The 25,235-nt window shown below is 35.0% G+C and overlaps 1 protein-coding gene across 2 annotated transcripts in view; it reads left to right on the forward strand.

The window, feature by feature from the left end:
- Positions 1–25,235, forward strand: part of LOC142354396 (uncharacterized) — a 31,062-nt gene that overhangs the window by 413 nt on the left and 5,414 nt on the right. Inside the window, exons 1-2 of one of the 2 annotated variants that reach the window (XM_075406672.1) lie at positions 1,259–1,353; positions 12,728–12,889. In XM_075406672.1, the coding sequence (XP_075262787.1) occupies positions 1,335–1,353; positions 12,728–12,889 (181 nt within the window). In that variant the 5' untranslated portion in view covers positions 1,259–1,334. Of the gene's footprint in view, positions 1–1,258; positions 1,354–12,727; positions 12,890–25,235 lie in introns of those variants that run through there. The other variant, XM_075406673.1, reaches the window with a different exon arrangement.

Raw genomic sequence — 25,235 nt, forward strand, 5'->3', positions numbered from 1 at the left:
TATAAAAAAATTTGGATCTTTTCCGTTTGTGCCCCCCCCCCCCAGCTTAGTGGGTGCATATTATTTGCAACCCCCAGATGCACGTGCAATATTTTTACATAATGATTTACTATGTAATGACACGTGCTCTGTAACTGGGGGGAGCATAACGTACTGGGGGGCACAAACGGAAAAGATCCAAAAATTTATATATTTTTCCCAAAACAAACACATACACACACCTTCATATATATATATATATATATATATATATATAAATATATATATATATATATATATATATAAATATATATATATATATATATATATATATATATAAATATATATATATATATATATATATATATATATAATTATATATGTATATATGTGGTTTAATATCAAAGTTATCTGTTTCTCTATTTGAGAACAAACTCTCACTTTTTCATTTTTATGCAACAGTTCTGGCTCTTAAACGGTGCTATATGTATAAAACGCATAATTTTGTCACCAAAGTTTGGAAAAGTTTGGAAGAGCTTATAGAAAAGATTCAAAATAAATCAATTCCTTTTTTCGTCCCTTCAATCGCAAATTTTGTTCAAATGATCATTGTTCAAGTTTTGCTTAAGCAAATAATTGTTTTGTGTTTGAAATCAATTTTTACAATGCAAAGAATTTGAATTGTATTGGGGCGCTGTCTTTTTTTTAAGATCTGTTCACACATTTTCATGATTTTTGAAGTCAAATTGGAGTGGTGATTTTGGTCACGCCGAAACAGGAAATGGAGCGAAAAAGCGAGTGGTTTTGCGGCGTGAATTTTTTTCGCTCTAAATTTAAAGTAGATTGAGAAAACGGTGTTTGAACAAATTTTCGCTTTCTCGCTTGTGGTTTTTTTGTTCACATGCGGCAATTTCGCTTTGGTTTTTACGGTTTTTTCGATCTTTTGGATTGGATTTTTTTCTGAATTGTTTTTTCCAATTATTCATATTTCATTCCAGGTCTAGTTTTTTGCTTAGTCAATGAAAATTCTTTGAATTGTACGTCAGGACTTGTCCTGCTATGTTTTTTCATTTAATCTACTAAAAAGTTGTGAGGAATATTTAATTTCAGTTGTAGATCGTATCAAATGGCTGCCTTAGATGGGCTAAAATTGACTAATGGGAAAATCCAATCATGCAAAAATTATTTCTCCATTTTCAGCCTTCTGTTGTATCTGCTAAGCGCCGATAGATGAAAGCAGCGCTGAAAGTCATCCCAACAGCTAATTTTCGCGCTTAGAAGATAATCGGAAGTTAGATTTGACTTAATTTAAAAATATAAAAACAAATTGAGAACTCCGGTTTACAGTTAAGAAAATGTCAGATGAGCAGAAAGGTTGGTCAATTAAAATTGTTTCAAGTAACAAAAAAACTGGGACAATTAGGGAAACGTAATAAATCATATTCTCGTTTTATTTGAATATTTTATCTTGGCATCATGGAGAAAAGAAGATTGTATTCCAAAGGCTTTTCGTCACTTAGAAGGAAAAAATGAAAATCTTTCGTAACAATGCGCGTTAACAAAAAACCTTAGCTATAGAACTTTTTAACAAGAAGGCTCGGTAATGTGTATTAAAAAAAGAGTGCTTGAGTATGAAAAAAAAGAATTTGTGTAAGAATAAAACGGAATTTTGTGTATGAATAAAAAGTATTTGTATATGAATAAAGTATTTGTGTATGAATAAAAAAAATGCTTCCAATTCAAATCAATTAGAAAGGTAAACAAGGCCAAATTATTGTTCGATGAGAACTGCCAATATTAAAACTACAATAGAAGAAAAAAATCAAATAACAACAACAAACAGTTACATTCCAAACTTAATGTCGTCAACTAAATAGCGTCAAACAAAAACCTAAAATAAACAGATTGGTTTGTACTTCACTAGAAAAAAACATGAGAGCAAAACTTATTGAGACTCAGTAACAATATATCGAAAAACGACAAGTCAAACGCCGAAGCAATTGAGACCAGTCATTACCCATAAAATGTCATGACTACGAAAAGAACGAAAAAGTCAGTCAAATTAAAAAAATCAATTAAATTAACAAGAAAACAGTGTCGCAGGCGTTAAAACAATAACCAATTCACTAAAACAATGAATAAGTTCAATTACGCATTACTATCCTTTCAACGCGAAATTAGAGGTCCCCATTAGAACGATAATGTGGCAGGTAAATATGAAAACAAAACTCGAAAATGGGCACATAAGCACAAATCGCATTATTTAAATGAAAAGGCATGGTATCAAAGCCAACAATCCTTGGGTTGAAAACAAAACACCTATAAAGGTAGACCTTTAGCTCACTAGAAACTTAGAGATACTAGCTAAATAGAGACATTAGTAAGATAAAAAATGACCAAGTTCAAAAATTCATTGAATTTTTTTAAATCAATTTTTTCTGGAAGCCGCAAAAAACATACGCTTCAAATTAAAAACAAAACGAATCATCATAGACATATTTTTACTGCTGCTCACTCGTAAGGGTACAAACAACAAACACCATCAGAACGCATAATTTTAATCAATTTTACGAAACTACAGTGTTGAGACCATGATAAGAATGAGAGATAATATATATAACCAAAACATATAAACAAAACATTGCTTTATCGTTAAACCAAAAGTTGTTATGATCTGTCAAAAACCAGACTAAGTAGCATGATGATAAAATAAGGAACAAAAAACCAACTATTACAAAAAGGACGACAAATAACTGTAAAAATTAGGAGTTCTAAAAAGTTTTGCGATGTCAAAAGAAGCCTTCAAAACCAAAAAACTCAGAAAAAGCTTTAGTTGTGTTTTAATCCGCATTCTCTAAACCCCGATTGGATTTGTCATTAATGTGAAAATTTTTCAAGTAGAGAAAAAAACCTAAAAAATGCGCAAACATGTAAAAAGTACGTTTTTTTAAACTGGTAGTACCAAAGCCAAGTTATAAACAAAACTGACATATAATTTAAAATTGAATTGACAACAAAAAAATACTGAGCAGTCTTTAATGAGACTCAGCTACAAGTTGACAGATATAAAATCAAAAGATGCAAAGGTAAAAAAATACTTCATTGATATTTTCGAAAAAATAATTCTACATAAAATCATAAGAGCCATTAGATATCAAATGTGTTAGATAAGTGTTACTTATGGCAATTAAATAAGTCAATTGGATTTAGTCAATAAGCTCTACTAATGCAGGATACTGCAAAAAAAGAAGAAAAATGACACTCTTTCGTAACAATGCGAGTTGACAAAAAACTTTAACCATAAAAGCTTCTAACAAGGAGGCTCAAAAATGTGCGTTTAAAAGCACAAAAAACTCAGACTCCGCTCATCAAATCTTTGACATAATTGTCTACTCAATGAGTAACTTCCAAAAATACAAATTTTTGTTCGAAAAAGATTCGTGTATGAATTAAAAGAGTTGCTTCCGATACAAATCAATTAAAAAGTGAACAACGCCACTTTAGTGTTCGATGAGAACTGCCAATAAATATTAAAACTACGACACAAGAAAAAATCAAACAACAACAACAAACATTTACATTTCAAATTTGATGTCGTAAACTAAACAGCTTCAAATAAAATGAGGAGTTCTAATAACTTTTGCGATGTCAAAAGCAGCCTTCAAAACCAAAAAACTCAGAAAAAGCTTTAGTTGTGTTTCAATCCGCATTCTCTAAACTCCAATTGGATTTGTCACTAATGTGAAAATTTTTCAAGTGGAGAAAAACCTCAAAAATGCGCAAACATGTAAAAAGTACGTTTTTTTTGCACTGGTAGTGCAAAAGGCAAGTTATAAAAAAACTGACACAGAATTTAAATTTTCTTTCACATAAAAAAAATTGTATTGAGCTGTCTTGAGTGAGACACAGCTACAAGTTGACAGATATAAAATGAAAAGATGCAAAATTCAAAAACTCACTGATATGTTCTAAAAACAATTATATACAAAATCATAAGAGCCATTAGACATCAAATAGAAACTTGGTTCAGTGTTATTTGTCCAAATTAGAGAAGCCAATTGGATTTAGTTAATAAGCACTACTAATGCAGGAGACTGCAAAAAGGCAAAAAGACAATCTTTCGTAACAATGCGAGTTGACAAAAAAACCTTAACAATAGAACTTTCTAACAAGGAGACTCAATAATGTGCATTTGCACAAAAAGTTCAGACTCAGCTCATCCAAATCTTTGACTTAATTGTGCGCCCATTTATTTGTCTCACTTAGAGAAGCTAATTGGATTCAGTTTATAAGCACTACTAATGCAGGAGACTGCAAAAAACAAATTAAGGCAAAACACAATAACTCTATTCAAATTTACAAAAACAATTTGCAACGTATTAAACACAATGAGCTAATCCTTAAAATTTAATTTATATTATGCTCATTTAAGCTCATTTTCCACTGCATGAATTGAGTTTCAATTTGATGCCATTCTCGGCGATAATTAGCTTTAATAGAACAAGAATTATGAAATTATTTTGAGAAAAAAAAACGACCACGCCGCAATACAATCCGAAAAATTTTCTATTGTAACAGTCCACGAAGTGAACAAAACTAGCCCTGATACAGCTACGCGTCCAACTAAAACTTCTTATTGTCCCAATTTTTAGCGAATTAGATAATTTGGCAAATGAATTTTTTGAGAATACCAAAAATAAATGACACATTGTGGATGCACATCAGTTAAAGCAGCGAAAAACGGGCAATATTTTATTTCAAGATTTCTCTTATAGAAATCCGGAGTTAAAAATGCCCTTTTGGAGTTTAGAAAAATGTGTCAGCACTTTTCATGTCTCCGTTTCGGGCTAATTTAAAGAAAGTGGGCTAAAAAAAAAGCAAATATACAGCCATTTTTAAGAAAAAGTCAGAATATCGAAAAACTTAGCAAAAAAGTTACTCCGAAAATCGGAAGAAATCATTACAGTAAACAAACAGAACAGTTAAAGTAATAACACTCTTTTTGACAATTTTGACAAATTTTAGTAAACTTGACAAAAATTTTGTGAAAAAATTTTCATAACTTCGATAAATTCTTGGAAAAACGAATAAAAAAAAATCTTTTTAGATACATATTCTACCGGAAGAGGTTTTTAATGATACCAATCACATCTGTGTATAACGAAAGTATCGATCGGCCAAAAATGACTGAACAAAAAAACGTTCGAATATATAGCCCCCCCCCCCCCCCTCCACTAAAGTGGAGTCGGCAAAATTATGGAGCAGCATCGATTTTGTACTTTTAAAGAGTCATAAGAATAAAACTTTGTAATAAATCAAATTTCTATGACTAACTTTCGACATTCGGAGTTGTTTGGCTACAGTTCTAGGAACACAACTTTCTCATCAATGGAGGTTTTGAGGTAATCAATCCTCCATTATCAACACACCGGATGTTTTTAACGGATCTTTTCAGTTTAGTGAACTACAAGAAAATATTAATGTTTTTTGAGAGGCAGTTCAGGTATAGTTAATGATTACAACCTAAAACTTCTATTAGGAAAAAGTAGACGGAAAGCAGCAAAATTTAACTAAATGCCACCCCACCCAGCCTAATTGAGGAATGTTTACCGTGTAAGATTGGAGAAATTCCTGACAAACATTTCTTACCAGCACATCAGATGATGCATTGCACGACTATAATTTTTCAAGACATGTTCATCAAGTGTTACTCGATAATACTTCTGAATTATAAAATAAACACGATAAAAGTCTGTCTTATAAAATATTTTGCGATAAAATTTCTGCACTACCAACAGTTTCTATCCTGTTAAAATTGCAAATACCAAAGTCTCACGTGAAAAACTTTTCAATCAATGGTCGAAAAAGTATCTGACTGACAAAACTACCAAATGTAGCCCCCGCAAAAACATTAATTAATATTTTTTCAATGAGAAAATGATTTTGTTTAGATGATAGAATCTTGGATCTTAGAAATGCATGCTTTAGGCTAATTACAATGAATCGATGGCGTTAGGCATGGGGTTATTTCAACATAGTAACTAAATCTAAATCTAGTCCTTAGCGGAGGAGCACAAAAAATATGATTTATTTCAAACAGATATGATGTTTACGAGTATAAGTTCTGATATCGTACAAGATGCATCCTGTTAGCTTGCTAGGGTCGATTGCTAGTCTTAAGCATGAACGTATTTGTATAGAATTTTGATGGTATTGGGTCAAATAAAATGAGAGAGAGAGAGAGTTAATTTATCCCGGCCCATAAATCAAATGTACAAAGAAGGATAATCAAAACACGACATAGATCACAATCAAACATCGAAAAATAAAAGCATTTGATATATCCAACAAACAAATTGAAAATTTATTCAAGATTACTTTAGGCTGAGAAAGGACGCGCAACGAGGTCCTTAGACCTCCAGCGTGCCCTGTAATACAAACGTAAGAGTGGATAAACTTAATTTTTTTTAAATTTAATATTCTTGCCATTTTGTAAATGATTTCTTTTTTAGCAAACTTTTAACTGCTCGAACTTATTGCTCCACCAGAGCCCGAAGATAAGTACTTTAACTACATCGAGTTGAAATTTGTTTACAGCAGAGAGCAACGTTGCAAGTTAAAAATTGTTGTGTTTTGTCAAATGTTCCTATGAAGGACGAAAAAGTGACAAAAACTGTCTTTAGAAATTGAAAAAAGTGATATTTGACAGCAGAAATCGAGTCGCGGAGCCTTCTACGAAGGCACCGAACAAAAGTTTGCGTATAATTTTTAATTATTTTCAAAGAATTTCCAGGAGTTGCAGGGATGTGACAAATTATCCAAAAAACACATTTCGAATGAGATCATAATTCCCTTGTAATTGTAAAAAAAAAAAATTTGTAAATAACAAAGCAACAGGTATATAGTGATCGCTTAATTTTATAGTTGGAAAATAATCTTTGTCAGCTCTGTATTGCCAAGAATATAATTGTCTTTTATTCTATGAACAAGGTTGTTGAATATATCTTTATTCATCATGCATAGTTGCGGTACGACAATATTTTGGCGAAGTATATTGAATAGCTTTGCGCCACGATATTTCAGCTAAACCCTTTGAAACTTATTTTTAGCAGCCGGCATAGCCATAACTCCAGTTGAAGATCTCCTGGTTAAATACGCATCTTGATTTTTAAAAGTGAAGATATTTTTGAGATACGATTCTGAATGAAGTGATAGCACTGATCGAAGTACAAACTTTAAGAGCTCATAAACGTACAGCTCATGCACGGTAAGTACACCGTGTTTCAACAAAAGAGGAGATATGCTATCCATAAACCGTTTGAAGAAAATTAGTCGGAAAATTTTCCTTTGTAATTTTTCGATTTCGCAAAGATTTGAAAAACTTGTGCAGCCATATATCAAGATTCCATACTGAATAAGTGGCTTGACATTAGCCTCATAATAACGTATTAAAGTACATCGTGGTACATAATGTCTCAACTTTGAAATGATACCACTCTGCTTTGTTAGTTTAACCACCACTATATTAATATGATCTCTGAACTGCAGCTTATAATCAATATATTATCCTAGATAGCGACAACAATTATCAATTTTAATAGTAGAATCATTTATGGATATACCAATGTTTGAGATAGAACTAGAACTAGAGGCACCTGTAATCGAGAAATTTACTTGTGATGTTTTTTTAAGGTTTAGTGTCAGCTTATTAACGCGTAACCATCGAGATAACGATTCTAAGTCATCTTTCAATTCCGAAATTGAACATTCAAGGGCGCTTACGTTCGTATCGTCGGCAAATTGGTAAACGTCTGCTTTTTTACAAGCTTCCGAGAGGTCGTTCACGTATATGAGAAACAGGAGCGGTCCTAATACTGAACCTTGCGGGACGCCATAATTTAATTCACGCCAATCCGATGAAAAACCATTACAAACGGTACGTAGCGAGCGACCGGTTACAAAACTAAGAATCCAATTTTTAGCATTGCCACATATTCCGTAACGAGTCAATTTCTTCCCTAAGATGCCATGATCAATAGTGTCGAAAGCTTTCTTTAGGTCAGAAAAACTGTACTGGTAACTGTTCTTGATTTATAATTCTCTCGCAACCGCTCAGTGAGTTTTGCAATCGCATCAATCGTTGAATGCTTTTTCCTAAATCCAAATTGTTTTGAATAGAGAAGCTGGAAATGTTCTAAGTACTAATAGATGCGATTGTACATTATCCTTTCAAAAATTTTACTAAATACAATGAGCAATGATATGGGTCGATAATTATTAATATCTGCTTTACTATCCCCTTTATACAGCGGAATTACTTAGGCTCGTTTTAGGTCTTCCGGAAAAATGCCCGTCTTAACAGAATTATTTATAAGTTCAGTTAGAATTGGCGCTAAACTCTCGCTGCAGCTTTTCACAACTAGGTGGCATATATCATCTAAACCCGGCGAAATTTTATTATCTAGGTTGTCAATCGCCTCTCTGACTTCTAATGGCTTTGTTGGAAACAGCCATAAACAAAAAGGATGTTCATTCGCTTCCGAGCAATCGCCTATATCTGAATTCGTGCTATCGTCCTCCGAGTTAGTGGTGGTGTGATTCCTATTCAATTCTACAGCAATATGGCTGAAGTAATCATTCAAAATATTAGCAATTTCTGATTTAGATTGCACTATCTCTTCAGTACTTAGCTTTATGTGTTCATTTTTAATCTGCTTTCTTTCTGATTTTCCTTGTAATTCTAATAATACTTTATATGTTTGTTTAGGATCATTGATACAGCGTTCAAATCTTTTGCTATAATAATTTCTCTTAAGCTTCTTTAATGCTTTCTCAACTTTTACTCTCGCCCCTTTAAAATTTCTTAAATCTGATGATCGACTAGTTCGTTTCCATTTCCGATGCAAATAATTCCTCTTTGAAATAAGATTTTTCAAATAATTATTTACGTATTTAGGCTTGGAACATTGATTTGATTTAAATTCTTTATCGGGAGCAAATTTATCAATCAATTCAATGAAAATTTTATGGAAGGTGTTGAAATCCGATGGAATAGTTTGAAACTTTTTAGCGACTATCGATTGAAGTTCTTGAATTCTATATTTATCATTTAAATAAGATAAATCGCGTGCTCTTGATATCGTGTCAATCGTTTTTCTAAAATCATTATGATTTAAAGTTAGTAAAATTGGATAGTGATCGGTAATGTTTTGTTCAGTAAGAATATCGAGAACTAAATGATTGAAGCCCTTTGCTATAGCGTGATCTAAACAAGTATTTGAAATATTCCCAACTCGTGTTATTTGGCCATGTATAATCTCAAAACCATTTGACTCTATAGCCGATAAATACTTTGATGATGCATTGTTTTTTTTTCAAAGTATCAATATTCATATCAACCATTATTATTACTGGCATTAAAGATTGAAATCACGCAAGAACTTCATCAAGTCGCGCAATGAATTCCATTTTATTCAATCTTGGTGGGTTGGAAACAACAATAAGCACAAAATATAAGCCTTGGAGGAAAACTTTTACAGCAATGCTTTCCTCTAGATTAATATCTAGCTCTCCCAGTACATCAAAACAATCTTTACATTGAATCATCTTACCACCACCATGTGATTTGCGGTTTCGACTTAGAACGGTGTTGTATCCGGTAAGCTTAAAACAATAGGGTGCGTCAGCGTCCGTTAACCAAGTCTCTGTTAGTGCGAGAATGCTAGGAGTATGATTAAAGCTTAATAAAAGTGCCTCTAGTTCTTCGTGATGTTTCTTAAGTGACATGATGCTCAAGTGCAGCACCGATAGGTATTTAATCTCGAAAAGTATTTTCAACAATGAAACCCTGGTTATCATCAATATCTACAGCACACGATTTATGGTCAGGTGAATTGTTCAACAAACCAAGCACATAATCTTTCAACACATCGGGGTTTTCCGCATGGTCACGTAAATAATTCAATTATATCAGGAGCGATGAGTACTTATCATCTTTTGGAGTTATTTCTCGTCGTCTCGTTACGCCTCTTCTTTGTGTAGGGTGGAACGACATAGGCGGTGTATTGGACACAAATGTTGTTGTCTTTTGCATGAGACAGTCAGCTGGTAGTGGTGGTTGTTGAGATGCTAGTCGAGTGTTCTTACGCTTTGATGCAAACTTAGTTAGCTTATCGACGTCCTGTTTCGTTTTGACTTTGATATAGTCCTTTCTGTGGCCATTAGGTAATTCCAGTTTAACCACACAATTGTTCGTTGAAACTTTAAGGTTTTTCTCTACCGTGGCGTACTTGAGGACTTCTCTATCTTTCTCGGGTAAACATTCTTTCATTTGAATGTATTTGTTGTTTCACTTGTTAGTTATTCCGTAGAGCAACGACTGATATCTCCAGATGTAGTTTTTATCTTCGAAATAGACAAATTTGATGATAACCGAAAATTGACCGGCTATTGCGCTCCTTAGAAAATGACAGGCTTTGATCTCAGCATGGGTGAGATGGGCGTTGAATACGTTGTTAATAAACTGTAACACTTGCTCTTGGACACTGTCCGCCAAATGCGATGCATATGGGAAATTGTTAAAGATTAAACAATCTTTGCGGCTATATCGTTCCAATTGTGGGACTCTGTCTGATAATTCAATCACGCAGTTTGTAAGATGCACAATTTGGGTGTCTTTCAAAGTCAATTGTTTTTTTTATTTGAGAATCCTCGTTGGTGAGTAGCTCCAGGACACTTGCACATTGTGGATTTCCATGTTTCATGTCATTCACGGTTCTTTCAATGTTGTCCATGGCAGTCCTCTGCATTCAACTCTGAAGCTTTTTAATAAGTTTATCACAACAATTAGGCTAAATCTTTTAACACCTTAAACATTCGCAATGTTTTGTATGGGATCGCACAGCCCTGAAGGGCTCTTATAAGACCTTACAAGTTCTAAAATTTTTATAATTGAAAAATTTGGAAAATTGTTTTTTTTTGTTCGAAAACTGATTTAAAAAATCTTATCAGGTCTTACATGATAAAAGCGATAAAATTTCAACTGAAGTAGAGTTTTTATCGTATGATTTGAAATGATCTTGCATGATTAAAACCTCCAAAATTATTGGGCCGGTCACTAATTTTGAATTAACTAGTTGAGAACAAAAAACCTTTGTAATGTTTGTAAATTTGTCTGTCAGGCAAAACTGTGTCTTTTCCAACCAAACAGTACCCATTTCATGAAAAAATTTCAAGAACGTAAAAAATTTTTATTGAACCTTTTTGTGTACATAACTTATGTAATATCGAGCGCGAATTATCGATTGAATAACAAAAATAAGCGCAACAAAAAATTAAGCATAACAAAATAAATTAAAACCGCCGCAAATTCAAAACCGTCTTGAGAGTTATGTGATGAAGCTGTTTTAGCCATGCGAACAAAAAATAAAAGTTAGGAGGACCATGTTAAAACTAGATCTCAGATGCAGGGGTTCCAGCTGATAGGTATTATTAATGCTCCCCAAGTTTTCTGCTCGGACTTATTTAATTATCCAATGTGAAATTTTACCTTTACTTTAATCCGACTTTTTTTCACGTTAAAATTTACAAACATAATATAAAATGGTCGTTTCGAGTTTGCAGGTAATTTCTAGGTTTTTTATTCTATGTAAATTGCGCGTGTCATTTTGTGCAGATAGCTTTGCAGATATTGTTACCTGCAATTTTGTTTACCTACAATTATTGTTGTTAAATTTACTTAACCATTTTTTAGATTGTAGGCACATACACTTAACAGCACAAAACTTGAGGCTTTATTTATCCCCGATTAATTAGAAATACCACCAATTTCTGAGCCGGCTAAAAGTATTCAACGACGCCATTTGACAAACTGCAATAAATTTCACAACCATTAGGTTGAACCGATCCTTATATGACGTCATTATTGAAATGATATAAAAATGGGTTTAAAAATCTAGGAACACATCATATCTGAACCAGTACAAATCAAAGTATGAAATTAACCAACGCAAATGATAAGCTTAAGCTCAACGCGACAACATCATCATGAAATTATACTTTTATTGTGCCTTCTAAGGAACAAATCAGCACACTATCGTGAATTTCCTGGAAAAAATAACATCAACATTGAAAATAAAAATCTGATTCAAAGATAAAATAAATGGATCATACTTTTTGTGCTTTCCGCGAGAAAAACAGTATGGCAAAAGAAAAATACATCAATACTTCATTATAATTTAATTGTACATTTGTACTGTAGATCTAAAAAAAAATTTCAAACAACAATCGATCGAGTATGAAAAATTGTTTCAATAATAGGAAAAGAAAACTTTTAAACGTAGTTTTAAATATCGGAAACAAGTTTGCAGACAAGGTAAGAAGTCTCAACGAGCACGGGACACGTAAACTGGCGCATATTTTTTTAGATAATTGCATTTTGGAAAATGATCAATTAATGAGAACGATTTGCAACTATCTAACTCCAAAAACTTAACAGATTTTTTTCCAACTTTTTCGTAACCCTATTGTCACATAAAAATATTCTTGTCCACTGGAGGCACTTGAAAACAAGTCAGACTTAATAGTGTTTTCTTGGTTGGTACGGTTATAATTTGTACATTTATTTGTGTAAAAAGCGTACTAATTCATAACTGGTATGCATTGTAAAACGTGTATATGTATATATAAACAGGTAATGTTTCATATTTCAAGCGGGTGGGATTGATAGAATAGCTCCATTTAATTTTAGATTACGAATATGAGGACGAAGCAGAAGAAGAAGTCGAAGAGATTGAAGCAACAGACTCCAATGGAATTGCAAATTGTCTGATTACAATGGGAGCTCTTCTATCTGTCATAATTGCAGCCGCGGGAGGAATATTGTCTCTCTCATCCGAGAATGCAACACCATGTTAGTAACAAACAATCCTACGTTTGTCCAGGTTTAGGTGTGCGACCCTAGACTGCTCTGACCAGACCATTTGGGTCGCATATTGGAGGCGCGGTGCGACCCAAAATACATGGTCTGGGAAACGCTTGAGCCGCACGAAAGTCTGAACAATGGTCGCACTACGGACTGATCAGAGGGCATGATCTGATAAGAGGGCAAAGACTGGGAAATGATCGTCTGATCAGAGCGGTCTAGGGTCGCGCAATAAAACTGGTTGACATCGAGCATTAATTTTGAGTCCATCTAAATTCGAGCATATTATATGCGCCAAGCTAAAGTCGAGCGTCAAGACAGTCGAGTTGAAATCCAGCATCAAAAATGAGTGGGGCTGAAGTCTAGCAGCGAAATCTAAGGCTGAGCTAAATTCTAGCATTCAAAATTTCTCTACCCGGGCCGAGGTGAAAACGCTAACAATCATTAAAAAAATGCTATGAATGCGGTGAAAGTTTTTATGTAATTCGGTGAAAAACTCATGTAAGAAGTGCGATTTTCATGGTTTAATTCATGGAAACAACGTTTCACCGCTAAGTTAGCACGATGTTCTATTATCTCAAGCCTTTAATGAAACTACGTAAGATTTGAGGTGACTGCGTTGATATAGAATCTGAATATTTAGGGTGGAGGTTTTACCCTATTCACAATTCCACAATTGTTCCTAGAATCTATCTTTAGAGAAAACTACTGGACTGGATAGTAACTTCACAATCCTACTACTCTTAATTAGACTAAAGGGTTATACCAGTTAATTTAACGACGAGTATAGATACCAGAGTACACTAGTTTTAATCAAAATCTACGATTCTATTACAGCGACAGAGATCTCTTAACTTACTCGTCGAATCAAGTTACTACACGAAATTCCCTATAACAACAATATATTTATTTTCCGAATGGTTTTGTTACAACACGAAACAACAATTATTCGCACAAATTGTTCTCCTGGAATTGGCTAAAATAAAGCCGTATATATACTACTTATCTATGTTTGAGTTACTAATCTTTGTGTGAAAAAAAGCTTTTTGGGAAAAGTGTTAAGAAGGTCATTCAAGATTTTGATATCCTAGGCCCCGAATTTGGGTCTCCAATCCAATATTATGTGGGTGGGATTTTGGTGTTTAATCTATGATATAATCTTTATCAGAGTCAATATTTACTTATTCAACCGTTCTCATCAGTTTAAATTTCATTACCATTATTATCTTTGTACCGTTTCAAATTTAGATTTCTCTCTTGAATAGTAAAACACAGTGAAATTAGAGTATAAAGTAAAAGTAAATAAAAGCACCATCACCATATTTTGCGGTACAACAGTTTTACTGGACTTGAGAGTCTTTGGTTCGCACTCTCTCTACAAGGTCAAGTCTTTCTTCCGTATGAGTTGTATTCCCAGCATCTCTGATTCAATCAGTGGGCGGACTCTCCGTAGGACCTCTCTTTTTGTTCACAATGTAAGGTTTCTCCAAGGTCAAATGGGTTACAAGCAGGAATCCACGCATCCATGAAAAGGTTTTGAAAACGCCATTTGTTATGAAGTTGGAACAACCTAGAATTTCAATTTAGTCTGCTCTGTCATCAGTGGTCAACGTCGTGGTGTGTTGATTTCTTCTTTGTGTATAACATCTTGCTGCCGTCACGAACAGAAGGCTCCAGTGATCAGAAGACACGGCAGGGTGACTGGTCAGTTCAGCATTGTTTGGGCCTCCATCATGAAAGTAGAGTATTACAACTGATGTAGAGTAGTGGACCAATCGAATGCCTCAACCGTCTCAACCACACTGAAGATGTGAGTTAATGCAAGGTTGATATAATATTGACTGGAAGTAAAGTTGATCCTCTGAACATGTTTTGTTTCCCCTTACTTTCTTCAAAGAAACCCGAAATCAATTGTGTAAGTTCGTAGCCATGCTTGTAGAAGGGGAAATGATAAGAGATTTTTTATTGGAGAATGCATGTTCTTCTACAGTCGCACCGTTCACTCAAATATAATCAAATGAAATTTAAGCATCTAATCAATAAGATTTGTTACTGCGCCAATTGATTGAAAACTATTCTCTCTATATATTTAGAAGGAATACTACAGTTCTGCAAAATCTCTTTTTTTTCTATATCTAGCAAAACTGCAGAGGTTTTGCTATCTTTGTTTTTTTTGTTACCAATTGTTACCCCTTTCTCTGAGAGATTTTTTTCCTAAACCGTTGCATTCGCGGAGTAATGTCATCCAAACAAAAAGAAATCATTTTAATTTCGTTCGCTCTATTTTTTATTAAAACTCGCATTTATTAACAACGATATTAAAAATTCTGGCAGATTAAAATAAACGGTTCAGGACTGGGAGGAAAAGTACTCTAATCAGTGACATTTTTCGAATGCACCGCATACTGCTGATTTTTAGCCACGGTTCAAAAGAAATTTAATGTGGTTTCGGAATCCTTTGTTACACACCCAAGTAACCCAGTTTCTATTTTGCGGCTTGGAATTACTTTTTTTAAGGTCCAAAATTCGCTTCCATTTTTTATAAGGGTTGCCTATTCGAGTTCAAAAAAACAAAAAGGTATACTAATCCAAAGAGTTGAACTGGTTCCCTTGTTGCATTTCTCTGACCCTGCAATCGCCAGAGCATAGAACCTAGGAGAAAAGAAAACAACTTCCATCATTAAATTTGGTTTTGAGCACATTTTGAAAAAAAAGTAAAAACTTCTTGGTTTATTTTGCCAAACGAAACAATACCTTGATAGGAAAATTATTCGAAAAATTCTTATTGTTATTTTTTTAACAATTCTCAAGTGGTTTGTTAAGTTCCTGGATTTTGTTGTTGCTCAAAAGCCAAAAGCATTTTTTTAAAAAAAAAACAAAACAAATTTCGTTTTGATTGCTTACGGTCCTTTCCTGGATAAATCCTTAAAAAAAATTAAAAAATTTTCGTTTATTTTGAATAAATATAAGAGCAATAACTAAAACGAGTTTAACAAAAAAAACGACAATTGAGTGACTAGATTTTCAACCAGCACCGAACAACAAACTTTAGGCAGTCTAATTTATGTTGCTTTTTAGAAAGTTTTTATGAATAAGTGAACGTCTGGTTTTCCAATTCTTTTGCTCTGGTCTCAACTTCGCTATGTATCGTGGGCGCAAACTCTACTGTACTGGCCGATTTGCTTGCAGTTGCAACAGCGCACTATTTTTCTTGCCGCTGATTGCTGCCGTTCACTTAGATTCTGTTGCCCTCGAAGCAACCAGTGCATGTCCCCTCGAAGCTGCTGTTGTTCTTTGAGGAGTAGCTCTAGCATTCGGAAAAAATCCGTACTGCTGGCGCTCTCTCTTATGTGCTGGGTCGCGCCTAAGTCATCACAGCTTCCAGCATCTTGAGGCCTCTTTGGAGCAGGATGGACGATGGCCGTAGTGCTCCACTTGTCCGAGTCGCCCTGGGCTTGCTCCATGGTCAAATCGATAGCTTTGCCTAAGGTTACAGATAATCCACTATCAGACAGCTCTCTCAGATGTTGTTCGTCTCTAAGTCCCTTAGTTGTTCGTCTCTAAGACCCTCCAAAAACAACCAGCTAGCGAGGCGATCCAGTTCTGGAGTGCTGATGTTTGTGTCCGTTTTCCGGCACACTTTTACTACCCTGTCTGCCCAGCTTGTCAAGCTCACTCCCCTCTTTTGGAAGACTGGCGGGATTTTGAAGGTGGCATCTGACATCTCTGTTCTTTGTTCAGGAAGCTTCCTGTCTTTTGATTTATTTTTCACCCTCGGACTCCTTTTGCATTCCGATGGTGAAGAACCAATTTCAAAAAAAAAGTGTACGGAAAACTTAGTTCTGCAAGAATGAACGGTCAATAAAACTATCTTCTAATCAGACGAATCCCGCTGTGATCGCCAATACAGAATCAGAATTTTTAGGGTGTAGGTTTTACCCTATTCACAATTCCACAATTGTTCCTAGAATCTATCTTTAGAGAAAACTACTGGACTGGATAGTAACTTCACAAGCCTACTACTCTTAATTAGACTAACGGGTTATGACAGGCCCTCCGTTCAAGCCCTAAAGACAGTATTTTCAGGCGCTATAGAACTGTAGTCAATTGCCAATAATAATGAAGATATTAGAAGATGTTTGTAATGCCTCTCTATGTTATATGATATTTTAGCTTCTAAGAAGTGTTTTACCAAATTAAATAAATTGCTGACTCTAAGATTGAGAATTATACCAGGTCCTCATTTCACTTTCTAATTATTCGATCAAGCAATATACTCAAAACAAATAGTAGATGACCTGAAGAGCTCGACGGTGTTCACTCCACAACCTAACCAGACGAGTATTAACCAACTTGATAGAACGTTAAGACATTGCCGATATTGTACTTCCAGTCACTGAAGACAGTTTTAATTGTCTACTTGGTTAACCATTCCATACTACAAGGGTTGACTTATTTTGCCAAGTCCTCTACGAGCAGGCAGGCCTACCCTCAGAGTGGCTTCACTATGCGGTCTCCTGGAAGGAGCTTGGCCGATTAATACTCTCAGAAATCAATCGTCTTGATGTTGTCCTGGACTAGGTGCTGTCCTCCAGTTCGTTAACCTAACTTAACCTAATTGTTGATTGGTTGATCACTACTTTACTAGTCACCAAAATAATTTAAATCCAATAAATTGAAGCTAGACTGAGTATGATTTCAGATCCTTAGAGATGTATTGTTAAGTTACTAAAGTTGTACAATTACGCTGTTGATTAACATTAACAGAAAACCAAAAAAACGATTGGGTTTTACCGAGTCTTAATTATTACAAGGCTATGGTTCCTTTAGAACAACTAGTTACAAATGCCTATGAGTGCCAAGTATCGATGCGTTTAGAAAATACCTACTAGATACCAGTTAAAGCTCTACTAAGTTATAAGAAAAGGTCTAAAGAGAGAAAATAGTTGAAAATTTGCTAAGTTAATTTAACGAAAAGTATAGTTACCAGAGTACACTAGATTCAATCAAAATCTATGATTCTATTACAGCGACAGAAATCTGTTAACTCACTCGTCGAATCAATTTACTGCATGAAATTCACTATAACAACAATATAATTATTTTCCGAATGCTTTTGTTACACAACACGCAACACTGCAATTATTCGCACAGATTGTTCTCCTGGAATTGGCTAAAATCGCGCCGTATATATACTGCTTTTCTATGTTTTGCTAAGATAGTTTAGTCTTTTTTTTACCAAAAGTTCCTAATCTTTGTGTCAAAATTACCTTTTTGGGAAAAGTCTTCAGAAGGTCATTCATGACTTTGATAACCTAGGCCCCTAATTTGCGTTTCTAATCCAATATTACCTGGCTGAGAATTTTGGTGTTCAAACTATGATATAATCTTTATCAGAGTCAATATTTACTTATTCAACCGTTCTCATCAGTTTAAATTTCTTCACCATTTTTATCTTTGTACAGTTTCAAAATCAGTATTCGCTTGTGTGTTGGGAATAACTCAAGGTTAGTATTAATTTGGTTCTTTTCCAAAAAATGCTTAAGTTTTGCTTTCCATTGCTACATCCCACCCATCCGGACTAAACTATTCTCTTGAATAGTAAAACACAGTGAAATTCGAGTATGAAGTAAACGTATATAAAAGCACCATCACCATATTTTGCGATACAAGACTTTTATTGGACTTGAGAGTCTTTGGTTTGCATTCTCTCTACAAGGTCAAGTCTTTCTTCCGTATGAGTTGCCTTCCCAGCAACTCTGATTCGATCAGTGGGCGGACTCTCCATCGGACCTCTCTTTTTGTTCACAATGTAAGGTTTCTCCACTGTCAAATGGGTTGCAAGCAGGAATCCACGCATCAATGATAAGGTTTTGGAAACGCCATTTGATATGAAATTGGAACATCCTAGAACTTCAGTTTATTCTGCTCTGTCGTCAGTGGTCAACGTCGTGGTGTGTTGTTTTCTTGTCTTTGTATAGCATCTTGCTGTCGTCACGAACAGAAAGCTCCAGTGATCAGAAGACACGGCAGAGTGACTTGTCAGTTCAGCATTGTTTGGGCCTCCATCATGAAAGTAGAGTATTACAACTGATGTAAAGTAGTGGACCAATCGAATGCCTCAACCGTCTCAACCACACTAAAGATGTGTGTTAATGCAAGGTTGATATAATATTGAGTGGAAGTAAAGTTGATCCTCTGAACATGTTGTGTTTCCCCTTAGTTTGTTCAAAAAAACCCGAAATCAACTGTGTAAGTTCGTAGCAATGGTTGTAGATGAGGAAATGATGAGAGATTTTCATTGGAGAATGCTTGTTCTTCTACAGTCGCACCGTTCACTAAATATATTCAAAAGAAATCTAAGCATCTAATCAATCAGGTTTGTTACTGCGCCAATTAATTGAGTAATATTCTCTCTATATATTTAGAAGGAATAGTACAGAGTTCTGCAAAAGGTCTTTTTTTATATCTAGCAAAACTGCAGAGTTTTTACTATCTTTGTTTTTTGTTACCAATTGTTACCCCTTTCTCTGAGATAATTTTTTAGTTCCTAAACCGTTGCATTCGCGGAGTAATGTCATCCAAATAAAAAGAAATCATTTTAATTTCGCTCGTGCTTTTTTTTATTAAAACTCGCATTCACTAACAACGATATTAAAAATTCTGGCAGATTAAAATAAATGGTTCAGGACTGGGAGGAAAAGTACTCTAATCAGTGTGGACAATGTTCGAATGCACTGCATACTAATGATTTTTATCCACGGTTCAAAAGAATTTTAAAGTGATTTCGGAGTCCCTTGTTACACACCCAAGTAAGGCAGTTTCTATTTTGCGGTTTGGGATGTCTTCTTTTAAGGTCGAAAATTCGCTTCCCTTTTTTTATAAGAGTTGCCTATTCCAGTTCAAAAAAAAAGGTATACTAATCCAAAGAGTTGAACTGGATTCCTTGTTGCATTTCTCTGACCCTGCAATCGTCGCCAGAGCATAGAACCTAGGGGAAAAGAAAACAACTTCTATTATTAAAGTTGGTTTGCAGCACATTTCGAAAAAAAAATAAGTAATAACTTCTTTGTTTCTTTGCCAAACGAAACAAAACCTTGATAGGAAAATAGTTCGAAAAATTCTCATTGTTATTTTTTAAACAATTCTCAAGTGGTTGGTTAAGTTCCTGGATTTTGTTGTTGCTCAAAAGCATTTTTTTTAAAAAAACAAATATCGTCGTTTTGATTGCTTACGGTCCTTTCCTGAGAAACTCCTTCAAAAAAATAAAAAAAAAATCGTTTATTTTGAATAAATGTAAGTGCAATAACAAAAAACGAATTTAACAAAAGAAAACGACAATTGATTGACCAGATTTTCAACCAGCACCGAACAAAAAATGTTAGGCAGTCTTTTTTATGTTGCTTTTTAGAAATTTTCTATGAATAACTGAACGTCTAGTTTTCGAGTTCTTTTGCTCTGGCCTCAACTTCGCTATGTAGCTTGGGCGCAACCTCTACTATAGTGGCCGCTTGCTTGTGCTCAATCAAATTCTGTTGCCCTCTAAGCAACCGGTGCATGTGCCCTCGAAGCTGCTGTTGTTCTTTCAGGAGTAGCTCTAGCATTCGGAAAATATACGTACTGCTGACGCTCTCATCTATGAGCGGGGTCGCGCCTTAGTCATCACAGCTTCCAGCATCTTGAGGCCTGTTTGGAGTAGGACCGACGATGGCCGTAGTGCTCCACTTGTCCGAGTCCTCTTGGGCTTGCTCCATGTTCAAATCGATAGCTTTGCCTAGGGTTACAGATAATCCAATATAAGGCATCTCTCTCAGATGTTGCCTGAGTTGTTCGTCTCTAAGTCCCTCCAAAAAACAACCCGCTAGCGAGGCGATCCAGTTCTGGAGTGCTGATAATTGTGTTCGTTTTCCGGCACACTTTTACTGCCCTGTCTGCCCAGCATGTCAAGCTCTCTCCCCTCTGCTGGAAGGCTGGCGCTATTTTGCAGGTGGCATCTGACATCTCTGTTCTTTGTCCAGGTAGCTTCCTGTCTTTTGATTTACTTTTCACCCTCGGAATCGTTTTGGATTCCGATGGTGAAGAACCAACTTCAAAAAAAACGTACGGAAAACGTAGTTCTTCAAGAATGAAAGGTCATAAAAACTATCTTCTAATCAGAAGAATCCCTCTGTGGTCGCCAATATAGAATCTGAATTTTTAGAGTGCAGATTTTACCATATTCACAATTCCACAATTGTTTCTAGAATCTATCTTTAGATAAAACTACTGAACTGGATAGTAACTTCACAAACCTAATACTCTTAATTAGACTAAAGGGTTATACCAGGCCCTCCGTTCAAGCCCTAAAGACAGTATTTTCAGGCGCTATAGAACTGTAGTCAATTGCCAATAATAATGATGATATTAGAATATGTTCTTAATTCCTCTCTATCTTATAAGATATTTTAGCTTCTAAGAAGTGCTTTACCAAATGAAATAAATTGGTGACTCTAAGATTGAGAATTATTCCAGGTCCTCAATTCACTTTTTATTTATTCGATCAACCAATAATGATTGCTTACGGTCCTTTCCTGAGAAACTCCTTCAAAAAAATAAAAAAAAAATCGTTTTTTTTGAATAAATGTAAGTGCAATAACAAAAAACGAATTTAACAAAAGAAAACGACAATTGATTGACCAGATTTTCAACCAGCACCGAACGAAAAATGTTAGGCAGTCTTTTTTATGTTGCTTTTTAGAAATTTTCTATGAATAACTGAACGTCTAGTTTTCGAGTTCTTTTGCTCTGGCCTCAACTTCGCTATGTAGCTTGGGCGCAACCTCTACTATAGTGGCCGCTTGCTTGTGCTCAATCAAATTCTGTTGCCCTCTAAGCAACCGGTGCATGTGCCCTCGAAGCTGCTGTTGTTCTTTCAGGAGTAGCTCTAGCATTCGGAAAATATACGTACTGCTGACGCTCTCATCTATGAGCGGGGTCGCGCCTTAGTCATCACAGCTTCCAGCATCTTGAGGCCTGTTTGGAGTAGGACCGACGATGGCCGTAGTGCTCCACTTGTCCGAGTCCTCTTGGGCTTGCTCCATGTTCAAATCGATAGCTTTGCCTAGGGTTACAGATAATCCAATATAAGGCATCTCTCTCAGATGTTGCCTGAGTTGTTCGTCTCTAAGTCCCTCCAAAAAACAACCCGCTAGCGAGGCGATCCAGTTCTGGAGTGCTGATAATTGTGTTCGTTTTCCGGCACACTTTTACTGCCCTGTCTGCCCAGCATGTCAAGCTCTCTCCCCTCTGCTGGAAGGCTGGCGGGATTTTGCAGGTGGCATCTGACATCTCTGTTCTTTGTCCAGGTAGCTTCCTGTCTTTTGATTTACTTTTCACCCTCGGAATCGTTTTGGATTCCGATGGTGAAGAACCAACTTCAAAAAAAACGTACGGAAAACGTAGTTCTTCAAGAATGAAAGGTCATAAAAACTATCTTCTAATCAGAAGAATCCCTCTGTGGTCGCCAATATAGAATCTGAATTTTTAGAGTGCAGATTTTACCATATTCACAATTCCACAATTGTTTCTAGAATCTATCTTTAGATAAAACTACTGAACTGGATAGTAACTTCACAAACCTAATACTCTTAATTAGACTAAAGGGTTATACCAGGCCCTCCGTTCAAGCCCTAAAGACAGTATTTTCAGGCGCTATAGAACTGTAGTCAATTGCCAATAATAATGATGATATTAGAATATGTTCTTAAATCCTCTCTATCTTATAAGATATTTTAGCTTCTAAGAAGTGCTTTACCAAATGAAATAAATTGGTGACTCTAAGATTGAGAATTATTCCAGGTCCTCAATTCACTTTTTATTTATTCGATCAACCAATATACTTAAAACAAATAGTAGATGACGTGAAGAGCTTGTCGGTGTTCACTCCACAACCCAACCAGACGAGTATTACCCAACTTGATAGGACGTTAAGACATTGCCCATCAGGTATTTCAGGTTACTGCAGACCGTTTTAATTGTCTACTTGGTTCACCATTCCATACTACATGGGTTGACTTAACTTGCCAAGTCATCTACGAGCAGCAGGCCTACCCTCAGAGTGGCTTCACTATGCGGTCTCCTGGAAGGAGCTTGGCCGATTAATACTCTCAGAAATCAATCGTCTTGATGTTGTCCTGGACTAGGTGCTGTCCTCCAGTTCGTTAACCTAACTTAACCTAATTGTTGATTGGTTGATCACTACTTTACTAGTCACCAAAATAATTTAAATCCAATAAATTGAAGCTAGACTGAGTATGATTTCAGATCCTTAGAGATGTATTGTTAAGTTACTAAAGTTGTACAATTACGCTGTTGATTAACATTAGCAGAAAACCAAAAAAAACGATTAGGTTTTACCGAGTCTTAATTATTACAAGGCTATGGTTCCTTTAGAACAACTAGTTACAAATGCCTATGAGTGCCAAGTATCGAAGAGTTTAGATAACACCTACTAGATACCAGTTAAAGCTCTACTAAGTTATAAGAAAAGGTCTAAAGAGAGAAAGTAGTTGAAAATTTGCTAATTTAATTTAACGAAAAGTATAGTTACCAGAGTACACTAGTTTCAATCAAAATCTACAATTCTATTAAAGCGACAGAGAATTGTTAACTCAATCGTTGAATCAAGTTACTACACGAAATTCACTATAACAACAATGTAGTTGTTTTCCGAATTGTTTTGTTACAACACACAACACAACAATTATTGGCACAAATTGTCCACCCGGAATTGGCTAAAATCGAGCCGTATATATACTGCTTATCTATGTTTGGTTAAGATAGTTTAGTCCTATTTTTACCAAAAGTTCCTAATCTTTGTGTGAAAAATAGCTTTTTGGGAAAAGTCTTCAGAAGGTCATTCAAGACTTTGATATCCTAGGCCCCGAATTTGGGTCTCTAATCCAATATTACGTGCGTGGGAATTTTGGTGTTCAATCTATGATATGATTTTTATCAGAGTCAATATTTACTTATTCAACCGTTCTCATCAGTTTAAATTTCTTCACCATTATTATCTTTGTACAGTTTCAATTTTAGAATTCGCCTTTGTGTTGGGAATAATTCAAGTTCAGTTTTAATTTGGTTCTTTTCCGAAAAGTTTAACTTTCAATTCCCACAGAAGAAAGCGTTAAAAAGTCTTAAAATGTCTTGTTTTGTCTCGTAGTCTTAAAATTGGCAGGTCTCATCGGTCATCTAATATGTTATTATTCACTTTACTAAGTGGCTCCAGTTGGTAGCTGTTTTTAATTTATACACCAATTCTTTTCAAATAATATATGCCTTTTTGAAAGTCTGCTCTCTCTTCCTCATTTGGTAAACAACTGCCTACAAGAGTCTCTAGAAGTATAGATTTGTCCTTTTAAGAAACTACCTGATGTCAGTGTTCTCTCGGAAAAAAACCAAGATCTTGATAATTCTTCTAGTTTCAATCAGCAATCTAAAACGAAAAGAATAGATGGAACTGCTCGCCCGGAAAAGGAGTCAGCTTCATCATTAGTTTAGATCTCAATAAACAAGTAAAGTTTTATTAAAATTCAACGGGGCCAATTTTATATTAGTTATTCATTTGTTTTCAGTTTCAAGTAAAATTTATTTTTGATTAAAATTTTTAACTTAAAGTTTTTGTGTAGCCTGCCTCGGAAAGTTTGGTTTTCCTGCGGTTTTTAGGAAAATCTCATAGACAGATATCCCCTATGTATGAGAAGTTGAAATTATCAAGAATTTTCGGTACATTTTCTCTAGAAAAAGTTTTTAGCGATGAGAAAAAAATTCAGCCTTAAAAACCGCACATCGAGTTTAGATTAATTCACCGGTGAAAATGAGTAAATTTTTTCAGTTAAATTTTGTACGATTTTAGGTTTTTATCGGTCAAATTTTTTTAATTGCTTCGTGTTGCAAGCAGTGAATTATTTATTTCATCGCTTCAGCGTTAAAAAAAATATATTTGCCGCTAAAAACCGCGAATCTTACAGAATTTCATTGCACATGATTTCTATTAAATTTTTTGAATCTGATTTAATTTCACAGTTATATTGATTGAATAACGTGACAGATGGTGCAGGGGAAAACAAAGTGGTTGATGCAGGAGGTGGGAGCTTCAAACCAGAGTACAGACGCCTCTTTTTTTAAAACGAATTCCGGTGAACGCGGTGAAAACATAAATCTCAGCGCTAAAAACAGCGAATCCTACAAAATTTCACCGCAAAAAAACCGCAGTTTTTTTAATTACCACTTTCACCGCATTGAACGCTATAAGATGCGGGCGCTTTGCGGCGAAAACTATCTTTTTCAACGC

Source organism: Convolutriloba macropyga, chromosome 15, assembly GCF_964194025.1.
Source record: "Convolutriloba macropyga chromosome 15, txConMacr16.3, whole genome shotgun sequence".
NCBI classification, from domain to species: Eukaryota; Metazoa; Xenacoelomorpha; order Acoela; family Convolutidae; genus Convolutriloba; species Convolutriloba macropyga.